The 24477-nt window shown below is 40.3% G+C and overlaps 1 protein-coding gene across 1 annotated transcript in view; it reads right to left on the reverse strand.

Moving 5' to 3' along the window:
* The window catches only part of EMB3003 (2-oxoacid dehydrogenases acyltransferase family protein), a 51236-nt gene extending 30420 nt beyond the window's left edge, over positions 1 to 20816 (reverse strand). Inside the window, exon 1 of the mRNA XM_089391817.1 lies at positions 19112 to 20816. Coding sequence (XP_089247943.1) covers positions 19112 to 20047 — 936 coding nt within the window. The 5' untranslated portion in view covers positions 20048 to 20816. The remainder of the gene's footprint in view (positions 1 to 19111) is intronic.
* Between the last annotated feature and the right edge of the window lie 3661 nt (positions 20817 to 24477).

The raw sequence follows: 24477 nt of genomic DNA on the forward strand, positions 1-24477 counted from the left end.
TGCAACGCCCTCTATCTGCGCTCGCAGTTGTCCTCTCTGTACTCGCGTGACCCGCCCAACTTTACAAGGAAATCTCATGCGATATGTGCATATGTTTTGAGGTAACCTGCATGGCCCACCGAAAAACCCTTGTTGTAGCTCCCTCTGAGGCGCGAATTTTCTCTTCTCTTCTAAGCCTCTAATCCATCAACATCGCTCTAATACCATGTGAAAATTCCCTTGAAACACAGCAACTGGAATTAATTTCCTAACTGATTAACAGTTTATTAATTTTCTGGTTAATACCGAATTAAGCACACTACAATTTCTTCACCAAAAATAAAATACTGCAAAAGCATAAATAGGGACTAAGAAATACTAACACACACATAAAATGACAGTTATTTTTGAACAAAAGTCCCCGGAAAAACCCAAAGATGGAAAACCAGTGTTGTAGTTGAGGGTTTATTTTATTATGCAACAGTGAATTTTGAGTAATCTTTGGAAGCCTAGCTAGCTATCCAAACAGCAAGAAACTGACCAAAATTATTTGGAGAGAAAATTCTCTCCCTCTACAAGCAAACCCCAACCTCTGAAAAGTTGTCATCCAACCTCGCGCAGGCCGATTATGCTTTTGACAATTTGCGCAGCTATGCTAGGAAAACCCGCATGATACTCGTCGCTATTCTTGGGAAACCTGCACAACCCTAATTGTGACCCATCAGAAAAAACTGCTCAACCCTTCCGACTGATTTGGGCTAGCTGTGCTACGGAATACTTCAGTCACTCGCTTTTGCCTCTTTCGGATCTAGAAATCCGACTTGCTACTCGATCTCTCGAATTGACTAGATCACTAAGTATCTGCAAAATCTATTCTCCATCTACTCATCGATGACTCCTTATATTCTCTAGTTGGGACTCCAACAGCCAAGATTAAATCTTAATCAATGGCTAAGATTATCTCTAAGTCGATCCATGTTATAATAGGTACAACAAATAGTAGTATTGGGATGAGATAAATGTTGTGAACTAGTTGTTGAAGGAAATGTAACTAGGTTCGGTCTTCATAAATGTACTTTTGATATTTGTACTTATTCAAGAAAATAAATATTATTTTTATAATATATGTCAATGAGTTTCTTGCTCATTGAAATAGGCCTAGCACATGTTGAGTGCGATAGCTGAGTCAAGGAATCAAAAGAAAATAATGAAGACCTAAGGGCATGTTACACCATGTATATAATTGTAATAGAGTCAAAAGGAATACCTCCAAGCAAAGTCAAAGTCTCCTCCTTGCAACGGCATCCGTCAAGCAGCAAAATGATGATTAAATATGTCAAGTCGGCCTCAAGTTGGCCTAAAGGAGGGACAGTCCTCTATATATAGAGGTTGTCCACTCCTCTAAATAGAACGCACTCATATCTTTGAAATTAGCGAAGAAAAGGAGGAAGAAAAGGGTGAACGAAGGACAAGAAAGGATCTCCAAGTGCAGCAAAGAAGAAGGGTGTACAACCGAGCTTAAGAAGATTGTTTCTAGGGCAAGCTACAACCACATGTGCGAGAAAAGGAGGATTGTCTTTGCGGTTATGACAGAAGCAACTCACAGCTGATATACCTCACCATTTGGGGCTAGTAAACTAGGCCTATAAGGCCTCCCAATCAAGTGAAGAAGAAGGGCACTCAAGCGAAGGAGAAAAGAGCCTACAACATCAAGCAAACCACCACATGTGCGAGGAATTAGGGCTGCAGGACAGTCATACTAAGTCTGTACCTACATCTCAAGGAAGAAGCTCATTTGGTTAAGAGAAGGAAGGCATCATCTTATGTGAAAGAGTTCACTAAGGATCAAGGAAAAATATCTCTTCTAGAACTAAGCATAACAAGGTCTATCACTAGTTGCCAAAAGAAGTAGGAGGAAGAAGTGTCAGGGAACGAAGTGCCGGAAGAAGGAGAACGAAGTGCCAGGAAACAAAGTGTAGGAAGAAGGAAGGACTTGACTTGTGCTTGGAGGATATTCTTGTCAAGGGTCTAGGGTTTGGCATTGATCAATAAGAAGCTTCAATAAGAGAAACTTACCAAATGGTTTTCCTCTCTAAGAGAGAGAGGTTTTGGCTCTGATAGAGAGCCAACATCTATGTTCTTGTCTTTATGTTTTTGGTAGCATTTTGATGAGACACACACACTAATAATAAGAAGAAGATCAAGCTAAGATAATTGTAAAATAGCTTCACAAATTGTTATCAAGTCAAGAAGAATCACACTACACCTCATTGCCCTTGATTCTTCAACATGGTGTCAGAGCTAAGGTGACACATCAAGGAAAGGGCACCTCAAGAACACTAATAAGGTGACTCATCAAGGAAGGACATCTACAAAGTTGAAGCATCAAGCTAAGAAGTCTCAATCACTTCAAGGACAAGAAGGCCTACAATCTAGCATTCATCGAGGAAGACTACATAGCAAGAAGAAGAGCCTTACACAAAGGCACCTACAAAGAAGAGCAAATTAAAGGGGGACCTACATCATCTACAAGTAACCAAGCAAATCTCATCATCAAGCAAGTCCACATGGAGAAGGAACCTTGAAGAACATCAAGATCCTAGGAAGGCAAGCCATCAAGTCTTCAAGGAGAAAGCAAATCCACTACATCTAAAAATCTATCAAGTATATGTACCCTTCTGAATATACAACAATGCCTTTTTGCAAGGAAAGCAACAAATTGGTACGTACCAACAACTTTCTTGCATGGAAGAAGAGGATTGATTTACTTCTCAAGGAGAATGAACTTCTGGAACATGTCAAAGGGAATATCACTATCCCTACTAAGGAACAAACCCAAGCCTTAGCCAAGTACAATAAGGATGAGACAAGAGCTCAAAGGATTCTAATAGAATCTATCAAAGACTCTCTCATTCCTTATGTCTCCAAATTTGAAACATCAAAAGAAATCTATGATAAACTAGTAGAGCTATTCTCGGTAACCACAGTTGGACAAGTGATATCTCTAAGAAATGAAGTGCACAAGATGGAGATATTAAAGGAAGGAATAGCTCCCTACTTCATGAAGATCTTTGAGATGAGAGATCAACTTCAAGAGCTATGGAAAGTCATGTCCGACAAAGAAATGACAACTGTAGTACTCAATGCTCTACCTGAGGATTGGGGCAATTTCACATCTAGCATATATGCCAAGAAGGAAGCTACCGCACTAAGTGAAATGTGGTCTCTATGCAAAACATTGGAAACCAGACTCAAAGCCAAGGAAGATGTGGGATCAATGGAACAAGCATTTGCTACCATGGCCAAGAGAAAGGGAAAATTTGGCAAATTTGGTCCACGAAGAACAAACAACAAAGATATGTCCAAAATCCAATGTTATGGATGCCAAGAATATGGACACTACAAAAGGAATTGTCCTAAGCTTAAGAAGGACAACAACAACAAAAGAAAAAGGGAAGAAGCTCACATGACTCAAGAGGTGAAAAAAGAAGAAAAGAAGCAAAAGAAAGAAGATCCTCTGGATCTCTACTATGACTAAGTCAAACTCTTTACTTAAAGTCTTCTTTCAAAGTTTTGAGTAGGATAGGAGCATGTAGGAATAAAATAAAATTGCATGGCTAGAAACATCTTCTAGAATCTAGAAGCATGTAGTACATAGAGTTCTAGATATTCATGTAGAAAGAACATTTATAAATGAAAACAAAATGCACAGTTAGAAATATCTTCTAGAATATAGGAGCATGATGGACATAGCTCAAGATATTCATATAGAAGAAGCATACCTAGAATAGGACCTCCATCATCAAAATAAAAGAAGCATTTGCAAGGCAAGGGTCTTTATGATCCTATGATGGAATCTTCAAAAGAAGGTTCATGAACCAAAGCAAATGTCTCATTGGGAATCCCATTCATGGGATTCAAGAAAAGGATGATATGTAGGCAAGCTAAGATGAAGCAAGAAGGGCCACACCAAGGACAACCAAATGAAGCTAAGATGATCAAAGGAGAATCAAGATGAGGTATGTATGTATCAAAATTTAGTCATGCTATCATTTGCATATTATTGAGTCATGGGAATAGTTCTATAACATGATCAAGTAGGAGAGAATCCCTTTCACCAATGACATGCTCGAAGGCATGTACTACAATGCAATGAAGGTCAACAAAAGAAAATACTCACATAAGGAGTATAAGATTGCTGACTAAGAAGCAAGTAAAGAAGAAATGCTAACTAGTCCTAGAAGCAAGCAATGAAGAAGTGCTCTCACAAGGAGCAGAAAGTGGTTGACCAATCTATTCAAGAAGAAGCAAATGAAAAAAGAGATCAAGCATGTGAAAAACACCATGATCACCAAGAATCACTATCTGACAAGATACTTTGAAGACATCTCCTGAAAGAAGGCATGACAACTCTAACAAAGGAAGAAAAAGATCAAAGGACCCTTGACACCTATGAAGGCCTTGGAGATATGAAAGGTGCAGATCACTGATTCTACTCTACGAAGATGTCATGATAAAGAAGCCATCCAGCAAAACTTAATGTTGAAACAATAACAAGATGAAGTCATGAAGGGCTACTCGACCGAAGCATGGGAACAAGCAAGTTCAACAAAGCATCCATGAGAAGAGTATTCTGAAGCATGGACAAGATAACAAAAGAGTAGTCACATGACAAGAGATCCTGATATATGACAAGAAGACCACTTTCCACTAAGGAAGCAATGACATGACAAACCAGGAAGGAAAGTGATCGATAGATGGTGCCCTATCAAAAGGAAGTTTGAACCAAGACTTCATGACATCGAAAGAAAGAAGAAGATCAAACAGTTGAAGGACCTATGAAGAAGAAGTTATTGATGAATGGACAAGTCCCTAGCTAAGAGGGAGTTATAACAAGTTCCCAATTACAAAGGAACTTGGACAAGTACCTTGTCAAAGGATACTTGGGCATGTCTTCCTCAATTGAGAAGAAGTGATATACACAACATTCTTGTCTTCACTTGGGAAGAAAGAATGGGAGGATTGGGTAATCATCTGGCATCCATACTCTTTGAGGATGTGTAGGGAACCCAAGACAAGAATAGTCCTAGAAGGTCATACTCAGTGAACAAACGGGTGGGTATGTACCTTGAGAGACAATGACTAAGGTGTCTATAAGTAATTGGTCTCGCCAACATTATGCTCTGATCTATTGAGAGGTAGACTTGTCAGTCAAGGCCTTGTTGTGGAAACAATGTTGGTTACTATGATGTTATAACAGATGGATTGCCAACAAGGTTTCTCTTATGTGAATTCTTCAAGATTGAAAAATAGCCAAACACCTTGTAATGTTTTATGAATACCTCCCTAGTTAAGAGGGAGTGTTGAAGGAAATGTAACTAGGTTCGGTCTTCATAAATGCACTTTTGATATTTGTACTTATTCAAGAAAAGAAATATTATTTTTATAATATATGTCAATGAGTTTCTTGCTCATTGAAATAGGTCTAGCACATGTTGAGTGCTATAGGAGAGTCAAGGAATCAAAAGAAAATAATGAAGACCTTAAGGGCATGTTACACCATGTATATAATTGTATTAGAGTCAAAAAGAATACCTCCAAGCAAAGTCAAAGTCTCCTCCTTGCAACGGCATCCTTCAAGCAGCAAAATGATGATTAAATATGTCAAGTCGGCCTAAAGGAGGGACAGTCCTCTATATATAGAGGTTGTCCACTCCTCTAAATACAATGCACCCTTATCTTTGAAATTAGCAAAGAAAAAGAGGAAGAAAAGGGTGAACAAAGGACAAGAAAGGATCTCCAAGTGCAGCGAAGAAGAAGGTTGCCATACAACCGAGCTTAAGAACTTTGTTTCTAGGGCAAGCTACAGCCACGTGTGCGAGAAAAGGAGGACTGTCTCTGCGGTTATGAAAGCAGTAACTCACAGCTGATATACCTCACCATTTGGGGCTATTAAACTAGGCCTATAAGACCTCCCAATCAAGTGAAGAAGAAGAGCACTCAAGCAAAGGAGAAAAGAGCCTACAACATTAAGCAAACCACCACATGTGCGAGGAATTAGGGTTGCAGGATAGTCAAACTAAGTCTGTACCTACATCTCAAGGAAGAAGCTCATTTGGTTAAGAGAAGGAAGGCATCATCTTATGTGAAAGAGTTCACTAAGGATCAAGGAAAAATATCTCTTCTAGAACTAAACATAACAATGTCTATCACCAGTTGCCGAAAGAAGTAGGAGAACGAAGTGTCAGGGAACGAAGTGTCGGGAGAAGGAGAACGAAGTGCCAGGAAACAAAGTGCAGGAAGAAGGAATGACTTGACTTGTGCTTGGAGGATATTCCTGTCAAGGGTCTAGGGTTTGGCATTGATCAATAAGAGAAACTTACCAAAGGGTTTTCCTCTCTAAGAGAGAGAGGTTTTGGCCCTGGCAAAGAGCCAACATCTGTGTTCTTGTCTTTATGTTTTTGGTAGCACTTTGATGAAACACACACACTAATATGAAGAAGAAGATCAAGCTAAGATAATTGTAAAAGTGCTTCACAAATTGTTATCGAGTCAAGAAGAATCACACTACACCTCATTGCCCTTGATTCTTCAACACTAGTAGATGTAGCTCATGGAAACACCAGTTGTTTTCAAATCAAGCTCCAAGAGGCTCAATGAAGACCTTTATCTCACTAACCATGTAAACTTGGAATGCTAAAACGACTTGTAAGGAAGTTTTGTGAGCTAAAATGGTAGATGAATTCTCAACTATACACCACAAACATAGGTTGCAAGTTTCAAGACCCTTGCTTGAATATTGCAGCAACTATAGGAGGCAGTAAGGCACATTAGAAGATAGGAGAGCACATTAGTTATGGTAGTGAACGAGAAATTCTTTGTGCCTTGAAAAATTATTCAAAAATCCATACTAGCCAAATCTAAAATAGGTCGCATATTGCAACAATGGAGAGTCACACATGTTGTTATGATTTGTTGGTATTACTACCAAAAACAAAATGCACCAAGGCTTAAAAGGAGCCAAGCAATGCATAGTGAAGTTGCCCAAAAAAAATAAGTTTCGTAGAGTTACACATGAATATAAATGCCGCAACAATGATGCCCACCAACCATTAGATACCAAAATGAGAGCCCAAATTACAAAAGATATTGAGTCCACACTAAACTTTGTGTGTGCTAAAAGAATTAATTTGCAAGAGGAGACCAAAATGAGAGAGATTTCCATAATCTCAACTCAACACAAACTCATTCAGCATAGAACACAACCAACATATACACTCATTGTTAAAAGAGGAGTTCAAGTTATTGAATAAGCTCAATCGATTCTTCGGCCATGAGGATCATACAAACCCATAGTAATAATTTCTAGTTAAGATATTTGCAATGTTGGGTGTGGCCTTTACCTTCAAAATATTTCAAAAATAAACGAGCACTAGTAAAAGGAAACTTAATGTAGTAAAAATAAATACCCAAGTTGAACATTGTGCTAACAAAGCTCTTTCATGTCTTCCTCTTGGCCTGAAGGTGGACCTGGAAAATGGTCATTATTTGATCCTACACTTTGTAGCCAATCAATTTACATCACCAAAGCTATCACTGAAATCACAAGGGGGCTTGCCTGCTCTAATAGCATGTGAGAGATATAGGTCAATAGTCTATGAAAATTAAAAAACACATATCTTAAATGATAAATGATAGACACTGGATCTATAGTGGAGAAGACCCTCATGGGAAAGCTCCACTCCAAACAATTGTTTTCATTACATGACCCTATGATGTGTTACAGGGTGCAAAAGACCCATTTATATAGTTATTAGCTTTAGGCTAAATGTAACATTCATTACAGACCATTAGGCCACCCTTTATATCATATATTAGTATGGGACCATTGAGGCCACCTTCCAGCAATCACGTTAATGACAGACCATAAGGGTCTTACAAATGACATTAATGAACAATAAAGAGGCCACTAAGCCAATCTTAGCCAGCACTACAAAAACATGTTTAAAGTTTAGAGAGATCTTCACCTTCCTCAAGATGCATAAATAATATACATTATCGTCCCATTGCCTTTGGTTCTTTCACTCAATGTGGATTAAATGCATTCTTAGAGAGATTTTTGGATTCAACTGCATAAGCTATTTTTATCCCAATGTTTTAGGTGAACACTCCACCCACACTAGGGTCAAAGAAGATTTGAATGAATCCCAAACAACGTTGCACGGAGCGCCCCCAAAGGAGCTGTTGGATAACCTATTTCATTCCATAAATTAATGGCTTGGAAATTTGTATATTTGTTTGTAACCATTGGAATGTAGATTCTAGATGGTTGATGCCAAAATGATTAATCAATAATGTAATATGGATGCCATTTCTACCTTCATTAATGTAAAAAAAGGCATGTTTATATATATATATATATATATATATATATATATATATATATTGTTGAGATTGGTAGCTTGGGAGGTACTCCAAACCCTAGGGTACAAAGTTGTGGACGATTTGGCACCACAAAAGTCATTTGTGGGCTAAGTACCCAAGAGGTGGGTTTTGCACCCAAGCTTGTGGGTGTGAAACCAAGCATGGTTTTGGTGACTTGGCACTTGGAGAATATGGGGCACCCTTAATGGAGCAAGGGGCTGCCAAGAACACTAAGAGAGGCCTTGTCGTTTGGGAGAAAATACTTTTTATGTGTCAAGTGTGGGTTTGTAACAAAGTTTTCAAGTCGGCCTGCCCTTAAGGGCTAGTTGTTACACCCCAAGGAGATATATAAATGGAGGAGCCTCATTTCTCACCATTGAAGAGCAACGAATCATAGGAAAACATCTGTGAAATAGGTCGTAGACCATTGGAGCTAGCCGAAGTTAAGAACGATCTAGTTTGGTGTCTTCTTGTCATTGGTTCAAGGGTCGAGTTTGGTAGGAATGCATGGTGTTGAAATTTGGTACGGAGGACAGGTGGTTCCCTAAGGCTTTGATCTTTGGCCTAGGGAAAAGTGTCCAAAAGAATTTAATTTTTCTCCTAAAGTAACTTTATAATTTTTATAAAGTTAAATCTAATTTAAAAGTGACTTTAAGTGATAAAGTTACTAAAGTCTAATTTTAAAGTGACTTTAATAAAGTTAATGTAAAATTAGAAAGGAAAAGTGACTTTGCAAATAAATGACTAAGTGGGTCTTTATTAAAGTGGGGTGAGTTAAAAAATAAAAAGTGAGATTTAAATGAGCATTTAATCTCAGCCCTAGATCTCAATCTATTTCAGCCATTGGATTTAGAGGTTACCCAAAAGTCACTTAGGATTAGATTAAAGGAGGCAAAAGGTCATTCATTCTTTCATGAGCAGATTGAGAGAAGGAGAGCAAGAGAGCAAGGGAGATTTCTAGACAAGGAGGAGAAGGAGACAGCAGCTTGGCACACATTCCAAGGCAGCAGTTGAGCATATTTGTACATCTGATTCAGCACACAGTGAAAGGCTGACTTTGGCACGATTTTCTAGAAATCCGTACAACTAGTTTGCACAGAAATCGAGGAGCAGTTTGCTGTTTTTTTCTGCATGCAAATCGAGGTTCGTACAACGCATTTATTGTAGTCCATACAGCGCATTTAATACAGGCTGTATAGCAGCATTTAAGGCTGAAAGTGGGTACGAAAATCGAGGAGGCCGTACATCATTTATTGCTGTCCTGTTCGCTGTAATTTCCAGTTTGTTGTGAGGCACGGGAAAAAAGATAAGTTGTAAATTTGCTTGCTGATTTTTTGCTGAATATTTCTCACTGTAAAAAAGGCATTTTCAGAAATAAAGAAGAGCTCTCGAACTGGTTTTCCCCAAGAGTTGTAGGGGGTTTTTCCAGGGTCACATTGACCAAAAATCACTGTGTTCAAATGTGTTAAATGACTGTTTGTACCTGCTGATTTTTTATTTCTGCATTTTCCAGCATTCTGTAAAATTTCCAGAATTTGTGTTTTCAACAAAAATTTATTTTTTTTTAATTGTTGAATGTATGGATATGGGAAAAGGCATTTAACTATATGCGAGAAATAAGGTGAAACTGAAAACCGGGGTGGGAAATGAGAAATTTCTACATGGTACCAGAGCTTGAGTGCTAAAGTGCAGTTTGGGACATCAAGGAGGAAAATTACAGCCTGCTGATTTTTCACTCAGAAAATTCCAACAAGCTGATTTTTCACAAACAGCAGTTTTATCTTTACTACAACAGTGCTATTTTTCAGTTTTAGGACAGCAGGATGTCATTGGGATTGAGAGTGGAGGATAGGTTGGATGGGCATAGAAATTACAGCGTTTGGAAGGAGAGAATGCAGAGTATCTTTGAGGAGGCAGAAGTCTGGGATATCATGGTGCATACCACACAGAACCTTGTTGTTGTGCCTACTGATGCTACTCAGTTGGCTGAGTATAATAAAAAGAACAACAAGGGTAAGAGGCTGATTCTAGACAGAGTCAAAGACCATTGCATTCCTCATGTGAGAGGAAAGAGCAATGCCCATGAGATGTGGACAGCATTGTCCAATCTCTACCAGAGTACCAATGAGAACCAGAAAATGGTCCTGAAGGAGAAGCTGAAGAACATTAAGATGGGTAATGATAGTGCAGCTGGATATCTCACAAATATTACTAATGTGAGACATGAGTTGGCAGCAATTGAAGAGGCCATTCCACCCACTGAGTTGGTGCAGATTGCAGTGAATGGCCTCCCCCGTTCATGGATGAACTTTGCTGATGGGGTTTGTGCATGTGAGACCCTTCCCACATGGGAGAGGTTTTGGGATGATTGCATTCAGACAGAGATCAGGAAAAGGTCAGCTTGAGGCAGCCAAGCCAGTTGAGCAGGATGAGGATGTAGCGCTGTCAGCAGGAGGCAAGAAAGGCAAAGGGAAGAAGCAGGCTTCCACAAGCAATGGTGGGGGCAAAGGCAAAGGTAAAGGTAAACAAGGTAACACACAGAAGGACTATTCCAAGGTGAAGTGTTGGAATTGTCAAAAGATGGGACACTATGCAGTTGTGTGTTCGGAGAAGAAGAAGAAGAAGGGGAAGGATCAGAGCATGGCAGCTTCAACAGAGGTTGAGGACTTTGCAGTTCGTTTTGACCGGAAGTTTGGGTTCACTGCGTATGAGTCCTCTAGTGCAGGATCACCTGCCACACAGGTTCAGAGGGAGCATGCTTTTCCCTCGATTAGCAGAGCATCTTCAGGTATCTGGTATGTGGACAGTGGGGCTTCACGTCACATGACAGGAGTCCGTGAGTACTTCTCTGAGTTTTCAGAGAGTGGCACTGATATAGAGGTAGTACTCGGTGATGACAGAGTTGTTAGAGCAGTCGGGGTGGGGACACTGACATTTCAGAGGGAGTCCAAACCTCCCTTGAAGGTGACAGATGTTCTTTATGTGCCAGGGATGAGGAAGAACCTCATATCCGTCTCAACTTTGGAGGACAGAGGGTATGAGGTATTGTTCAGGGGAGGATAGGTGTTGATGTATCCCAAGGGCACTGCAGCTGATTCAGCTAGAGTGATAGGTGTACGCCATGCAAAGGTGTACAAGTTTGCATTCCAGTCCCTTGTGGCATTGAGCAGTAGTACCGACAGCAGAGCTAGCAGTTCTGAGCTATGTGAGATTTGGCACCGCAAGATGGGACATATGTATCATGGAGCCTTGAGGACCTTGCGGAAGATCACTACAGGTGTGCCAGATTTCAGTATTGATCACTTTGATACTTGCAGAGGATGTGCGATGGGCAAGTTTGCCAAATCCCCTTTTCCCAGCAGTGACAGCAAAGCGACTAGGAAACTTGATTTGATTCATTCTGATGTGAGCGGTCAGATGTCTCATGTTTCCTTGAGTGGATATGAGTACTATGTTTTATTCATTGATGATCACTCCAGGAGGACCTGGATTTATTTCTTGAAGACCAAGAATGAGGTCTTCAAGCGGTTTCAGGAGTTTAGAGCTCTTGTGGAGACACAGACAGGTCGGAAGATCAAGTCCCTGAGGTCGGACAATGGGGGAGAGTACACCCTTGGAGAGTTTGTTGATTATTGTGCAGAGGCAGGCATTAGGAGGGAGTTCACTGTTCCTTACAACCCCCAGCAGAACGGGGTTGCGGAGAGGAAGAACAGATCCATTGTAGGGGCTGCCAAAGCCATGTTACATGATCAAGGGTTGCCATTGTTCTTGTGGGCAGAGGCCTGCAACACAGCTGTTTACTTGCAGAACAGGAGTCCGCATCGTGCCTTGGGGCACATGACTCCGAAGGAGGCTTTCTCTGGGAAGAAGCCTGATATTGGTCATCTTCGTATCTTTGGATGCATTACATACTCCTACATACCCAAGGAGAAGAGGACCAAAATAGAGCCCACCGCAGAGAAGGGTATCTTTGTGGGCTACAGTGAGACCTCAAAGGCCTTTCGGATTTACATTCCTGCATAGAGGAGAGTTGTTGTTAGGCGGGATGTGAAGTTCGAGGAGGACAGGGCCTTTAGGAGGTCACGGGAGTTAGAGTCTCTGGATCAGCCAGACCCTCAGCAGCAGTTGAGTCAGTCGCAGGGATCCAGTGGGCAGGGATCAGGAGGATCAGGAGGTACATCTATGAGCATGTCAGGTCCGTCAATGAGCAGTGGCTCGCCGAGCCAGAGGGGTGGTGCTCCGAGCAGTTCACTAGGGAGTCCACTGATGGACAGTTCACACGGTACCTTAGCTTCTACAGGTTCAGGTGCAGGCAAGAGGACAGCAGACAGGCAGTCAGGAGTTCAGGCTACTGATGGTGATGAGGAGGAGGAGTTTCATTCTCCCATGGGAGAAGCATGCTCAGGGAAGAGGAAGCCCAAGTGGCTTCAAGACACCTTGAGAGATGCCACATCTGTTGCTGAGCCGAAGAGGCCGGTCAGAGAGAGTAGACCACCTGAGAGGTTTTGTAGCTATATGGCAATGGCTACCAGCATCCTTGACTCTAAGCCTTCTAGCTATGAGGAGGCAGCTAGCCAGCAGGTCTGGAGAGAGGCCATGCAGGAGGAGTATTCTTCTATCATGAAGAATGATGTTTGGGAGGTGCCGAGGCCTGAGGGCAAATCCGTGGTTACTTCCAGATGGATTTACAAGGTAAAGCATGTTGCAGATGGCAACATTGAGAAATTCAAAGCAAGGTTTGTGGCTAGAGGGTTCTCCCAGGTAGAGGGAGTTGATTATGAGGAGACCTTCGCTCTTGTGGCTCGATATACTTCGATCCGCTCCATTATATCGATAGCAGCAGAGATGGGTTGGAAGATCCACCAGATGGATGTGAAGACTGCATTTCTCAATGGCTTCATACAGGAGGAGGTGTACATTGCGCAGCCACAGGGCTTTGAGGTGCATGGGAAGGAGTCCCATGTGTGCAGACTGAAGAAGGCTCTTTATGGCCTGAAGCAAGCTCCCAGAGCTTGGTACTCCAGGATAGATACATATTTGCAGGGGATGGGTTTCACAAAGACTGAGGCAGATCCGAACCTTTACTTTATTGTGATAGGTGAGGAGCCTCTCATTCTGGTGTTGTGTGTGGATGACTTGGTCATTATAGGTGCAGAGAGACTCATAGAGCACTGCAAGAGAGATCTTGCGGAGCACTGCAAGAGAGATCTTGCGGCGGAGTTTGAGATGAAGGACATCGGCTTGATGCATTACTTTTTGGGTTTGGAAGTGTGGCAGGAGGAGGGGCATTTCTTCCTGGGGCAGGGGAAGTATATTGTGGACATCCTTGGCAGATTCCACATGGAGGATTGTAGACCCATGTCGACACCGATGATTACCAACAGGAAGAAGCTTCATGCTTCGGATTCCGAGTTGGTGGATCCCACATTGTACAGGCAGCTGATTGGTTCCTTGATGTATTTGGTCAACACTAGACCAGATATTTGTTTTGCAGTCAACACGATGAGTCAGTTTATGTGTGAGCCTAGGAAGGTTCACTGGGTGGCTGCAAAACACATTTTGCGATACTTGCAGGGGACAGTGGATTATGGTCTGGACTACAGGCAGGGGGATGGAGTGAGGTTGGCAGGTTATACTGATTCTGATTGGGCAAGTTGTGCTTTTGATAGGAAGAGCACTTCAGGGTGCTGTTTTGGGTTGGGTTCAGTGGTAGTGTCATGGTTCAGCCGGAAGCAGCAGTCAGTAGCATTGAATTCAGCGGAAGCAGAGTATATGGCAACCAGTCTAGCTAGTTGTGAGGCCATCTGGCTTCACAAAATGTTGTTTGGCTTATTTGGTCAGCCGTTGAGACCTTCAGTGATTTACTGTCATAATCAGAGTTGCATTAAACTCACGGAAAATCCAGTATTTCATGACAGGTCAAAGCATATCGGGATCAAATATCATTTCATCAGAGACTATGTTCAGAAGGGAGCTGTGAAGCTTGAGTACATTCCCACTGATGAGCAGGTTGCAGATATTTTTACCAAAGCCTTACCATGGGGCAAGCATGTCTACTTCAGCGACAAGATGGGTGTGGTGAGGAACACCTTTCTCGGTAAGAGGGAGTGTTGAAATTTGGTAACGGAGGACAGGTGGTTCCCTAAGGCTTTGATCTTTGGCCTAGGGAAAAGTGTCCAAAAGAATTTAATTTTTCTCCTAAAGTAACTTTATAATTTTTATAAAGTTAAATCTAATTTAAAAGTGACTTTAAGTGATAAAGTTACTAAAGTCTAATTTTAAAGTGACTTTAATAAAGTTAATGTAAAATTAGAAAGGAAAAGTGACTTTGCAAATAAATGACTAAGTGGGTCTTTATTAAAGTGGGGTGAGTTAAAAAATAAAAAGTGAGATTTAAATGAGCATTTAATCTTAGCCCTAGATCTCAATCTATTTCAGCCATTGGATTTAGAGGTTACCCAAAAGTCACTTAGGATTAGATTAAAGGAGGAAAAGGAGGCAAAAGGTCATTCATTCTTTCATGAGCAGATTGAGAGAAGGAGAGCAAGAGAGCAAGGGAGATTTCTGGACAACGAGGAGAAGGAGACAGTAGCTTGGCACACATTCCAAGGGAGCAGTTGAGCAGATTTGTATAACTGATTGAGCACACAATGAAAGGCTGATTTTGGCACGATTTTCTAGAAATCCGTACAGTTGGTTTGCACAAAAATCAAGGAGCAGTTTGTTGTTTTTTCTGCACGCAAATCGAGGTCTGTACAGTGCATTTATTGCAATCCGTACAGCGCATTTATTGCAGTCCGTACATAATCGAGGAGGTCGTACATCATTTATTGCAGGCCGTACAACATCATTTAAGGCTGAAAGTGGGTACGAAAATCGAGGAGGCCGTACATCATTTATTGCTATCCTGTTTGCTGTAATTTCCAGTTCGCTGTGAGGCACAGGAAAAGAGATAAGTTGTAAATTTGCTTGCTGATTTTTTGGTGAATATTTCTCACTGTAAAAAAAGGCATTTTCAGAAATAAAGAAAAGCTCTCGAATTGGTTTTCCCCAAGAGTTGTAGGGGGTTTTTCCAGGGTCACATTGACCAAAATTCACTGTGTTCAAATGTGTTAAATGACTGTTTGTACCTGCTGATTTTTTATTTCTGCATTTTCCAGCATTCTGTAAAATTTCCAGAATTTGTGTTTTCAGCAAAAAAAAAAATTCAGTTGTTGAATGTACGGATATGGAAAATGGAATTTAACTATATGGGAGAAATAAGGTGAAACTGAAAACCGGGGTGGGAAATGAGAAATTTCTACACATGGCAGTTTTGAGCATGTTGGAGGAGTGAAATTCTCTAAGAATCAGGCTGCATTCCTCTGTGCTTTTGGAAGGAGGGCCAAGAGTCCTGTAGTTCCTGATTTGGACAGGCTGAAAGGCCTAAATAGGTGCTACAGCAATCCTAGAAGCCAGTGCATGGAAGAGGCTTGAAGAAGGAGGATGACCGCTGATTTGAGGAGGGTTTTGAGAGCAAAAAAGAAGGGCTGATGTGGATAGTTAAAAGCCCTAACCAGGCCGAGAACCTACAGCAGTATGCACAGGCCCAGTGACATATGAAAAGGTATGTGGAATGATGTTTTCATGTCGATTCTGTTGCTAGGCATAGGGTGTTGTTCCCAAAGGAGCTGGAGCAGCAGTTTTGGTGGGGATCTTGTGGACTATTTGGAGGGCAGCAAGAAGATGTGCTTGGGTGCCCTAAGTGCAGACCTATAAAGAGGCACAAGTCTGCTAGGAGAGGCAGATTGGTTGGCCTAGTCGTTGATCCCTTGAAGGAAGAAGTGGCGGCCGAAGAGGGCTAGTGAACGAGCCTCGAGTTTACTGTTGAGAAGAACTTCTACAGTGATAGAGGGCAGCCTCCAATCCCTTGACTTGTCTACAGTAGCAGCAGAAGAAGGTAGAAGTGGGCAGCCTAGGAGTTGTTCACAAACGGAATTGTGAACAATTCACAAAAGTTCATATGTGCTCCGTTTGTGAACAATTCACAAAAGTTCATATGTGCTGATGACATGATGGACTAAGGAGCAGCTAGAGGGCAGAAGCATTTGGAGCCGTGCTCAACGACCTAAAGGACTTGTGATCATTGATAGAGGCAGATTGGAAACAAAAGGACCAGCAGTTGTGTTCAAGGTATGTAGACCAAAAGGAGCTGAGGCCAGCTATATCAGCGAGTAGGTCAGTTGGTATCTTGTTCAAGGTAGATTGGTTGTCAAAGGACTGACACCAAACCCTAGTTGTATTTCTTGTATCAGTGATTGTATGAGGGCCATGATCCCTGGTACGAGAGCCCTAGACAGTTGTATTAAAGATTGATTAATATAACGAAGTTGGGTTGAAAAATTATAAAAAGTTGTCTATTGTGCACTAATTGATTTACTGTTATGTTTATTCTGCTGTGCAAAGTAGTCTTGTTGTGGCATTTGAGTTGGTTGTGTCAAAGATTGCTAGACCCTAACCTAGATTCTCTAGTGTTGTGGAAATTCAAAACACACACAGACACACACACACATAGAGAGAGAGAGAGAGAGAGATGCGCTCCCCGTCCATGCAACTATGATCTCAATTCCTTGTAAATAGTAGTGAAACCTTGCAAGTTTTATTGTCTTCTAATTTTTCCAATCAACGGATTCAACTATTGTTAAGAAAATGATTCCTACTCAAAGCACAAAGAAAGTGCCCATAAATGTGAAGCCATTAGTCCTAGAAGAATGAGACGTTAAACAAAAGTAGACAGAATTCTTGAATCTTCCCAAAGGTAAAACAAAACCCACAATTACAAATAATAATTAGCTTCGCAAAGAAAGGTTTGTGAACCTCTATTCCGTGATATGAATGAAATGATGCTAGAAAAGGAATTAGCTTCCGCCATTAAATCCAAATCCCTAATTTTGGAGCAGAAATTAATGGTAAGATTTGTAGCAAGTTCTTTGAACCATAAGAATCATATAACCAACAATTGATGGAATCTTCTCAATGAGATCTGTTAAGCACTGCAGTGAAGGCCAATTCACAATAATCTTGAAATAATTTTGCTACATCTTCAAGTTGCTTAGATCTACTTTAAAGAGATTGTTGGAGCTCAATTTACTTAGCTGACAGAAAATACCTAGTCTAATTATCCTTGTATATCAGTCCATACAAGAGAGCCCAATGCAAGCAGGTATTCAAAAAAAAGCCAAGATTGTTGATGTGCCCCGGCAATTTAAACAGTGCAGTCAGATACTGGCAAACATTTAAACAAGGTCAGAACATAACTAAAATATGAGTAGCAAAAAGGTTTATATTATAAGACTCTCCTAAATGCAGTGCCATATCCGAAAATGATTCTCGGATCCTTGTAGGATTTGGTCAGACACAATTTCCCAACCAAATCCAATGAGGGGAGTACAGAACCATAATGAAACAGTGAGAAATCTAGCCCCAAGGGGTAGCTCAATTGGTCGAGTTCCCGTTGCTAAGTACCTTGCCAATTGGGAGGTCACACAGTCAAACCTCCTCAACGCCCTTGGGGTTATGCCGGCCCAAATAAGCTGGCGGGTAGATCCGTTCGGGTGGATCTGCCCGGATTATTACCTGTGGATGTAGCGGCCACTCAGTGACCATGAAGTGTGAACCATAGTTGCAAAAAAGAAACTGTGAGAAATCTCGTGGCCCTCTGCATCAAGTGAGACAGATCTCACATCGAAGCCCAGTATAAAAACAAATAAAAGCCTTGATGTGGACCTAACAGAAATTATAAGGCCCTTATATCAAGTTCAACCTACTGCCCTATCTTAACTCTTAATGGTAAACACTTACCTTATGCAGGAATACATTTCTGCATGCTATTGAGAACCCTAATCTTAACAAATATCCCATCATTAAGTTTTGAGAAGTGAGTTGCACTTGCAGCCAACTCACATTCATGTTGCATATAACGTCTCAAAATACTGGACCTTAGTTCACTGGTGAGATTGACAAAGTATTAGGTCATGCACTGGGATTCCATTCACTGTGGTCTACCTCATAAATGAAATAATTGTAATCGACAATTAATCAGCGAGGGTCCCAAAAAAGTTGAATCAGCAATACTCTGGAAATATTTGGAAATAATCAGGAAAAATTGGCCGATCTTGGCACGCCTATACTGTCAAACAAAATAATCGAAATTATTTCAAAATACTCACTTCATTGATTGAATAGGGCTTAATTCGATGTATTGGAGATTATTTAATCTGTGATCTGCCCTCTCCATATCACATGAGTTTCAAAGATGAGGCTGGGCTCAAGTCCTAAGAAACTTTGATGGAATAGATAGCCATAAAACTAGGCATATAAGCTGCATTAAGTCTGCCTTTTTGTGGTGCAGTTCTATGGGACGTATTTCTTGAAGCGTTTCAAATAAAAATATTTCGGAAAATATGTAAACAGAATCAACAAAGCGTTTACACCCATGCCTCTGATAAAATTGAGAAAACATAAAACAGAAACTTTGATGGAATAGATACCCATAAAACTAGGCATCTAAGCTCAATTAAGTCTGTTTTTCGTGGTGCAGTTCCATGGGACGTATTTCTTTAAGCGTTTCAAATAAAAACATTTCGGAAAATGTAAACATAATCAACAAAGCGTTTACACCCATGCCTCTGATAAAATTGAGAAAAAACATAAAACAGAAGCATCATACCTTTTTGTAGAGGGCATCAAGCTTGTCTGTGATGATGCTGTAGCCAACACGGAAAGTGGGAACTTGAAGGCTCTCTACCATATTCCTGCTGACTGCACCTTGCATTGTAGTGAATGGCACAGTGGTGCCAGGAACAATAGTTGGAATTTCAGTGGGGCTAACCACCAATGATTTAGTAGGGGGGGTAGACACAGGTTGAGCAGCTGAAGGAGCCAATTCTGGTTTGCCCTTAGCTGCTTCTACATCCTTAGCCACAATACGCCCCATAGGACCAGTCCCAACAATGGAAGCCAAATCAACATTAAACTGCTTGGCAAGCTGCTTTGCATATGGTGTTGCAACAACTCTCTTGCCCCCTTCTGATGCAGGATGGATTGATGAGGCCACAGGGGCTGCGGCAGAGGCTGGTTTCGATGGTAATACAGCTTCAGAAGAAGGTGACGGGGATGCTGCTGCCGAAGTTGTTAGGGATGGGGAAGGCGGCATTGAAGGTGGTGCGGATGCAGTGGTTGTAGCACTGTTGGATGCCTTCGATTTGGCCTCTGAGATCTCTTCCTCGTTTTCTGCTAGCAGGGCAATGGCAGACCCAACAGGGGCAACGCTACCTTCTTCAACCATGATGGCTGCAAGAAACCCATCATAGAATGTTTCTACATCCATGTCTGCCTTATCTGATTCAACTACAACTACACTCTCACCTTTCTGAACCTTATCTCCTTCAGATTTCGTCCAAGATACAATCTTCCCTTCAGTCATGGTAGAGCTCAATGCAGGCATGAAAATCTCCCTGATTTTTGCATAGGTTGTGAAACGCTTTACACACCTTTTGGCTGATGCAGAGTGGATCCTTGGATTCAGAGAGATTCTGTTGCCCAAGACTGAAGATAACATGGGCTCCTTCCCATGAATAAGCCCTGCCATTGTTGGACTCTGCATTGCAGAATGTAATCCTTAAACACCCACAAAGACCCGCTAACAAATGCAATTCCTCTGCTCTCAAAATCACTGGAATAAGTCAAAACATACACTAAAACCCACTGATGAATGCAATGGCGCAGCTCTAAAAACCACTGATATGACCCAAAAAAATAACCAATATATGCATTTTTTTTGCTTCAAAGCAAGCCCTCTGAAACAACAGACCACTGCATGCAATTTCCAGGCTTGAAAACCTTACAAATCCATGTGGGCGTCGTCGGAGTTCTCTTCCAACTTATATTTGCCGGAACCCAGGCTTGAAGTCAAAGGCGATTTACACCAAATCATGTCCTACAACTACTTAAAAAGTTAAACCTTTTGGAAAGATCCAAAAGAATGGATCGTGCCAAATCTGATGTGGGTATAGGACAACAACGTAGTTCGATCAAAGCAAGGCTTCAAATCTAGCCATAAACCTCAGGAGAACTAAGGTTGATAGCAGCTGAAACTCGAATTTGACGGATTTTCCGAGGAGCTTTCGCTTCATTAATGGAATTCCCTTGAAGTCATCGAGGGTAGGCAGATCGCACAACGACCTCACCGAACACCATGAATGAGAACAAGCTGTTTAGGCTGCCTAAAGAGTGATCACACTCTCGGGACCCTGCAACACGAAATGATTAAAGGCGTGTGAAAATAACAACTACGTTGCTATGAGTCAAACATGTTTGCTAGGTGTATGGGTGAGGACCTCCCGTTCATGGCATCTTAGGACACACTTTCTGCAACTGCAAAATAATTTTGTTTTAGAGTAGTTTTTCCCTTTTGTCTTTCTTTTAGTTGTTTTTTCCTATTTATAATAGAAATATATTCAAGTGGATTGGAAATCTTCATGGTAGTTGGTAGTTGTTTCATGGTTAAGTGTGTTAAGATTCAAATTTAGAGAGGAATGAGGTGTCCTCCATAAGACAATGTGGAGATATCTCGGAGCATGTGTGAACCATCGTAACAATTTTATAAAATGAAATGAACAATATTGCAGTGTGATAAATGAATATAGTAAAGCGTGATATTTATGTAAAAATAAAGTATTTTGGTTTGATTTCATTTAACTTAGTATATGCATTTTTATCTTTTTAAAAGTGAAAAAGTGATGTAGATTTTAAATATATATATAATTGTGGATGTATAGATCATATTTAGTCAACTAAAAATAAGTCAAAACAATTTCATGGAGGAGATTTTATCATTAAACTTTATTTATATTTTATAAATAAAGTTTAAGTAAATAGTGAAATTATAAAGTTGCACAACCATTGCATTTTTTAGATTTATTGTGTTTCTTTATTATTATTTTTTTGAAAAAATTAATGTTTATTTTAATAATTAATTTTTAATTTGTTTTAGTTTAGAGAGTTATATTAAAAGGATATTATTTGTTTTAATTGTGGTATAGTAAGTTTTTAATTAATATGTTATTATAATGGCTTTCAATTTCAGGTTGACAAATTCTCAAGCTTTTATGGAATTTAATTTAAGTGGGTACCATCTTGATGATGTAAGTCTTTCAAGGGTTTCCTCAAGATATGTATCTAGCAAAAATAAAAATAAAAATAAAAAATCCAATTTTCATGGCTTAAATTAAAAAAAAAAAAAAAAAAAACCAAAAACAAAAAGACATTATTGATTGGTACACTACCATGGATATTCCACTACCATGAATATAATATATAAACATAATATAATAATAATCATCATAATAATGATTAATTAAATAATAATTAGTTATTGAAGAGACATTTAGTTATTGAAGAGACATGTCGTAATGGACATGATGACTATTCGTGAAGGGGCACCTTGCCCAGTATCTAAGCAAGGCCTAATTCGTAACCAACCATATTCTTCATTCACACATTTATAAATATATTCTTTATTCCTAAAATGGATTCTTTTAATGTATTTTGAATATCTTGGACTCTTGTACCTGCATAAATGAATTGTGTTCATTACATTTGTAGCATAGTCAATCTAATTCGAACTTTAGCCATCAATCTTCCGTGAAGTTAATTGTTATTAAATTGAGGCTTTTTGCCAGACAGTTTTTAAAGGTTCTCCATTTTGCCATCAAACCTTTGGTCATTAAAATAAAATAAAATAAAAATAAAAATAATATATAGGTGTATATAAAAGAATAGGAGGAGTATATTGTGAAAAGATGGTGGAGCGATGAAGGCGGAGACGACTGTGGAACTATGGTTGAAGTTTAGAGTTTCTTCATTTGTGGGTGGTATGCCCTCCCCTGGCCTCTGAGTGGTTTTGGGGGGTGTGGCTGATACACTGTCATAGTTGTCTTTCCTCTTTTGTGTGGTGGAACGACGCTTTTACTTTGACATAAGTGATCAGCCTGAGTATTGCAACAATAATAATGCAACTCTCAGGGCTACCAACTTTAATTATCAACCCGGGGTTCGTACAAACCTAATAGGTATCGGCACTATATGTGCAGCATACAATGTGTCCTTCCTTCGTTGTCATGATGTAATGGAGTGCATGTAATGAAATCAAATCCTAAACTAATTGCAAAAAATGAAATGCTCGAAATGGAAACCTTAACCTATTGCAAGAAAGAAAGTACAAGGAAATAAACCTATTCTAATTGCATAAAGTAAAGATCATGAACTAAATGTCAACCATTACATTTCAAAGAGTTTAGATCCATTAACAGAGTTCATTGGATGTGGCAATCAAGAAAATCATCATTGTATTATCCAATCCATAAATCTGTCCATTAGCACAAATCATTGAAATTTTTTGCATGGGTAAAGAGGCAAATCCTAAGCGGTATTTAGTCTTCCCTAATAATTGATTTAGAGCCTAGGGGTCTTGATTCAACCCTAAGGGACAATAACCAAGATTCTTGAGCGAATCTGGGCAAGTATATACATGTTGGAAGGCTGCTACAGGGTTTCCTGTAGTACTACTACAGGAAACAACAAATTTGCTATAGGGAGTTATAATTCACCGAATGACCAACCAAATCAAATCCAAATTGGATGGGACAAATTTTGTTATTTACTAGGATTCTTAGGTCTTCATTCCAAGCAGAATCACTCAAAAAGACCTCTCTTAACCCATGCTAAAAAATGGCAGAAAATTACTAGCCTAAAATCTTTAAATTCAAAAACATCTGCAGTTGCGCACAACCTCTGCTTGCTCCACTGTTCTTGTCTGCATGGCCCCTCCAGAACCTATCCTGGAGGCGGCCACAACCTCTGACCTGCAAGCTGAGTTCTCAGCTCTTATCGACACCCTAAATTCGTCCAAGCCAAGACCCTTAGTGTCGAAATTTGTCAAGAAACTTGAGGGATTGCAAGAAGTTTCCCTGCCTCCAACTATTCCGAGAAGGGTTGCCTTATCTCTGGCAGAAAAAGGATTAATCGAGCAATTCTCAAGACTCTGGTCGTCCCCAAAGACAGTTCAGAAATGGGTAGAAAGAAACTAGATGGATAAAATAACAAGAAAGATCTCTATCAAATTCTGTGAAAGGGGATACTTCACCTTCTATTTTGAGACAAAGGAAGACAAAGACCTAATATTCAGAAATGGGCCTTATTTCATGAACACCAGAGGGCTATATCTCAATAAATGGACTCCAATTTTGACCTAGAACTCGACATTCCAAATGATGTCCCTATTTGGGTTCGAATGCCTCATCTACCACTACACTGCTGGGGGGATGAATTTGTCAAAGCGATAGGAAATGTTGTGGGAAAGTTTATAGATAGAAGTGAGCTGAAGGACAACATGCAAGCATGTGCCAGAATCTGTGTCAAAGTAGACCTAGGGAAAGGACTCCCTGAGGCAATCAAACTAAAGGTGGACAACTAGACGCACATATAGCAGTTGGATTACGAACAATTGCCCTTTAAATGCAAGGTATGTCATGAATATGGTCATTTTGCTAATATATTCCCGAAATCAATTGAAACTGAAGACAATGGGCCTGAACCCCAATGGGAACCTGACAAAAAAAAAATAACCTTAATCAATCCATTAAACTTGTCCCATCCTCTTCTCCCACGCTCCCCCCTTCCACTGGCACTAACCTTCCGTCCTCATCTGAGCCCATTTTGACGCAGCCAACCCCCATAGCTTCATCTCCCCTTTCCTCCAACCCTTTTAATGCTCTTGCTTCAACTAAAGAGGATCTTCCCCCGAATAGAATATTTCATTGGAGGGCACTCTAACAAAGAAAAAGGACAACAAGCAACAGGGACCAAGATAGGGACTACACCTGCGTTCCCTCCGTGATGAAAGCTCTCACATGGAATTGCAAGGGACTTGGGAAACCCCTAAAAATCAATGCCCTGAAAGACATCATTAAACAAGAGCAACCTGAAATCATACTTCTTCAAGAAACAAAATTAGGAGGAACATACATGGATAGC

Source organism: Pinus tabuliformis, chromosome 1_1, assembly GCF_031772625.1.
Source record: "Pinus tabuliformis cultivar Carrire ecotype Pingquan chromosome 1_1, CPIR1, whole genome shotgun sequence".
NCBI classification, from domain to species: Eukaryota; Viridiplantae; Streptophyta; class Pinopsida; order Pinales; family Pinaceae; genus Pinus; species Pinus tabuliformis.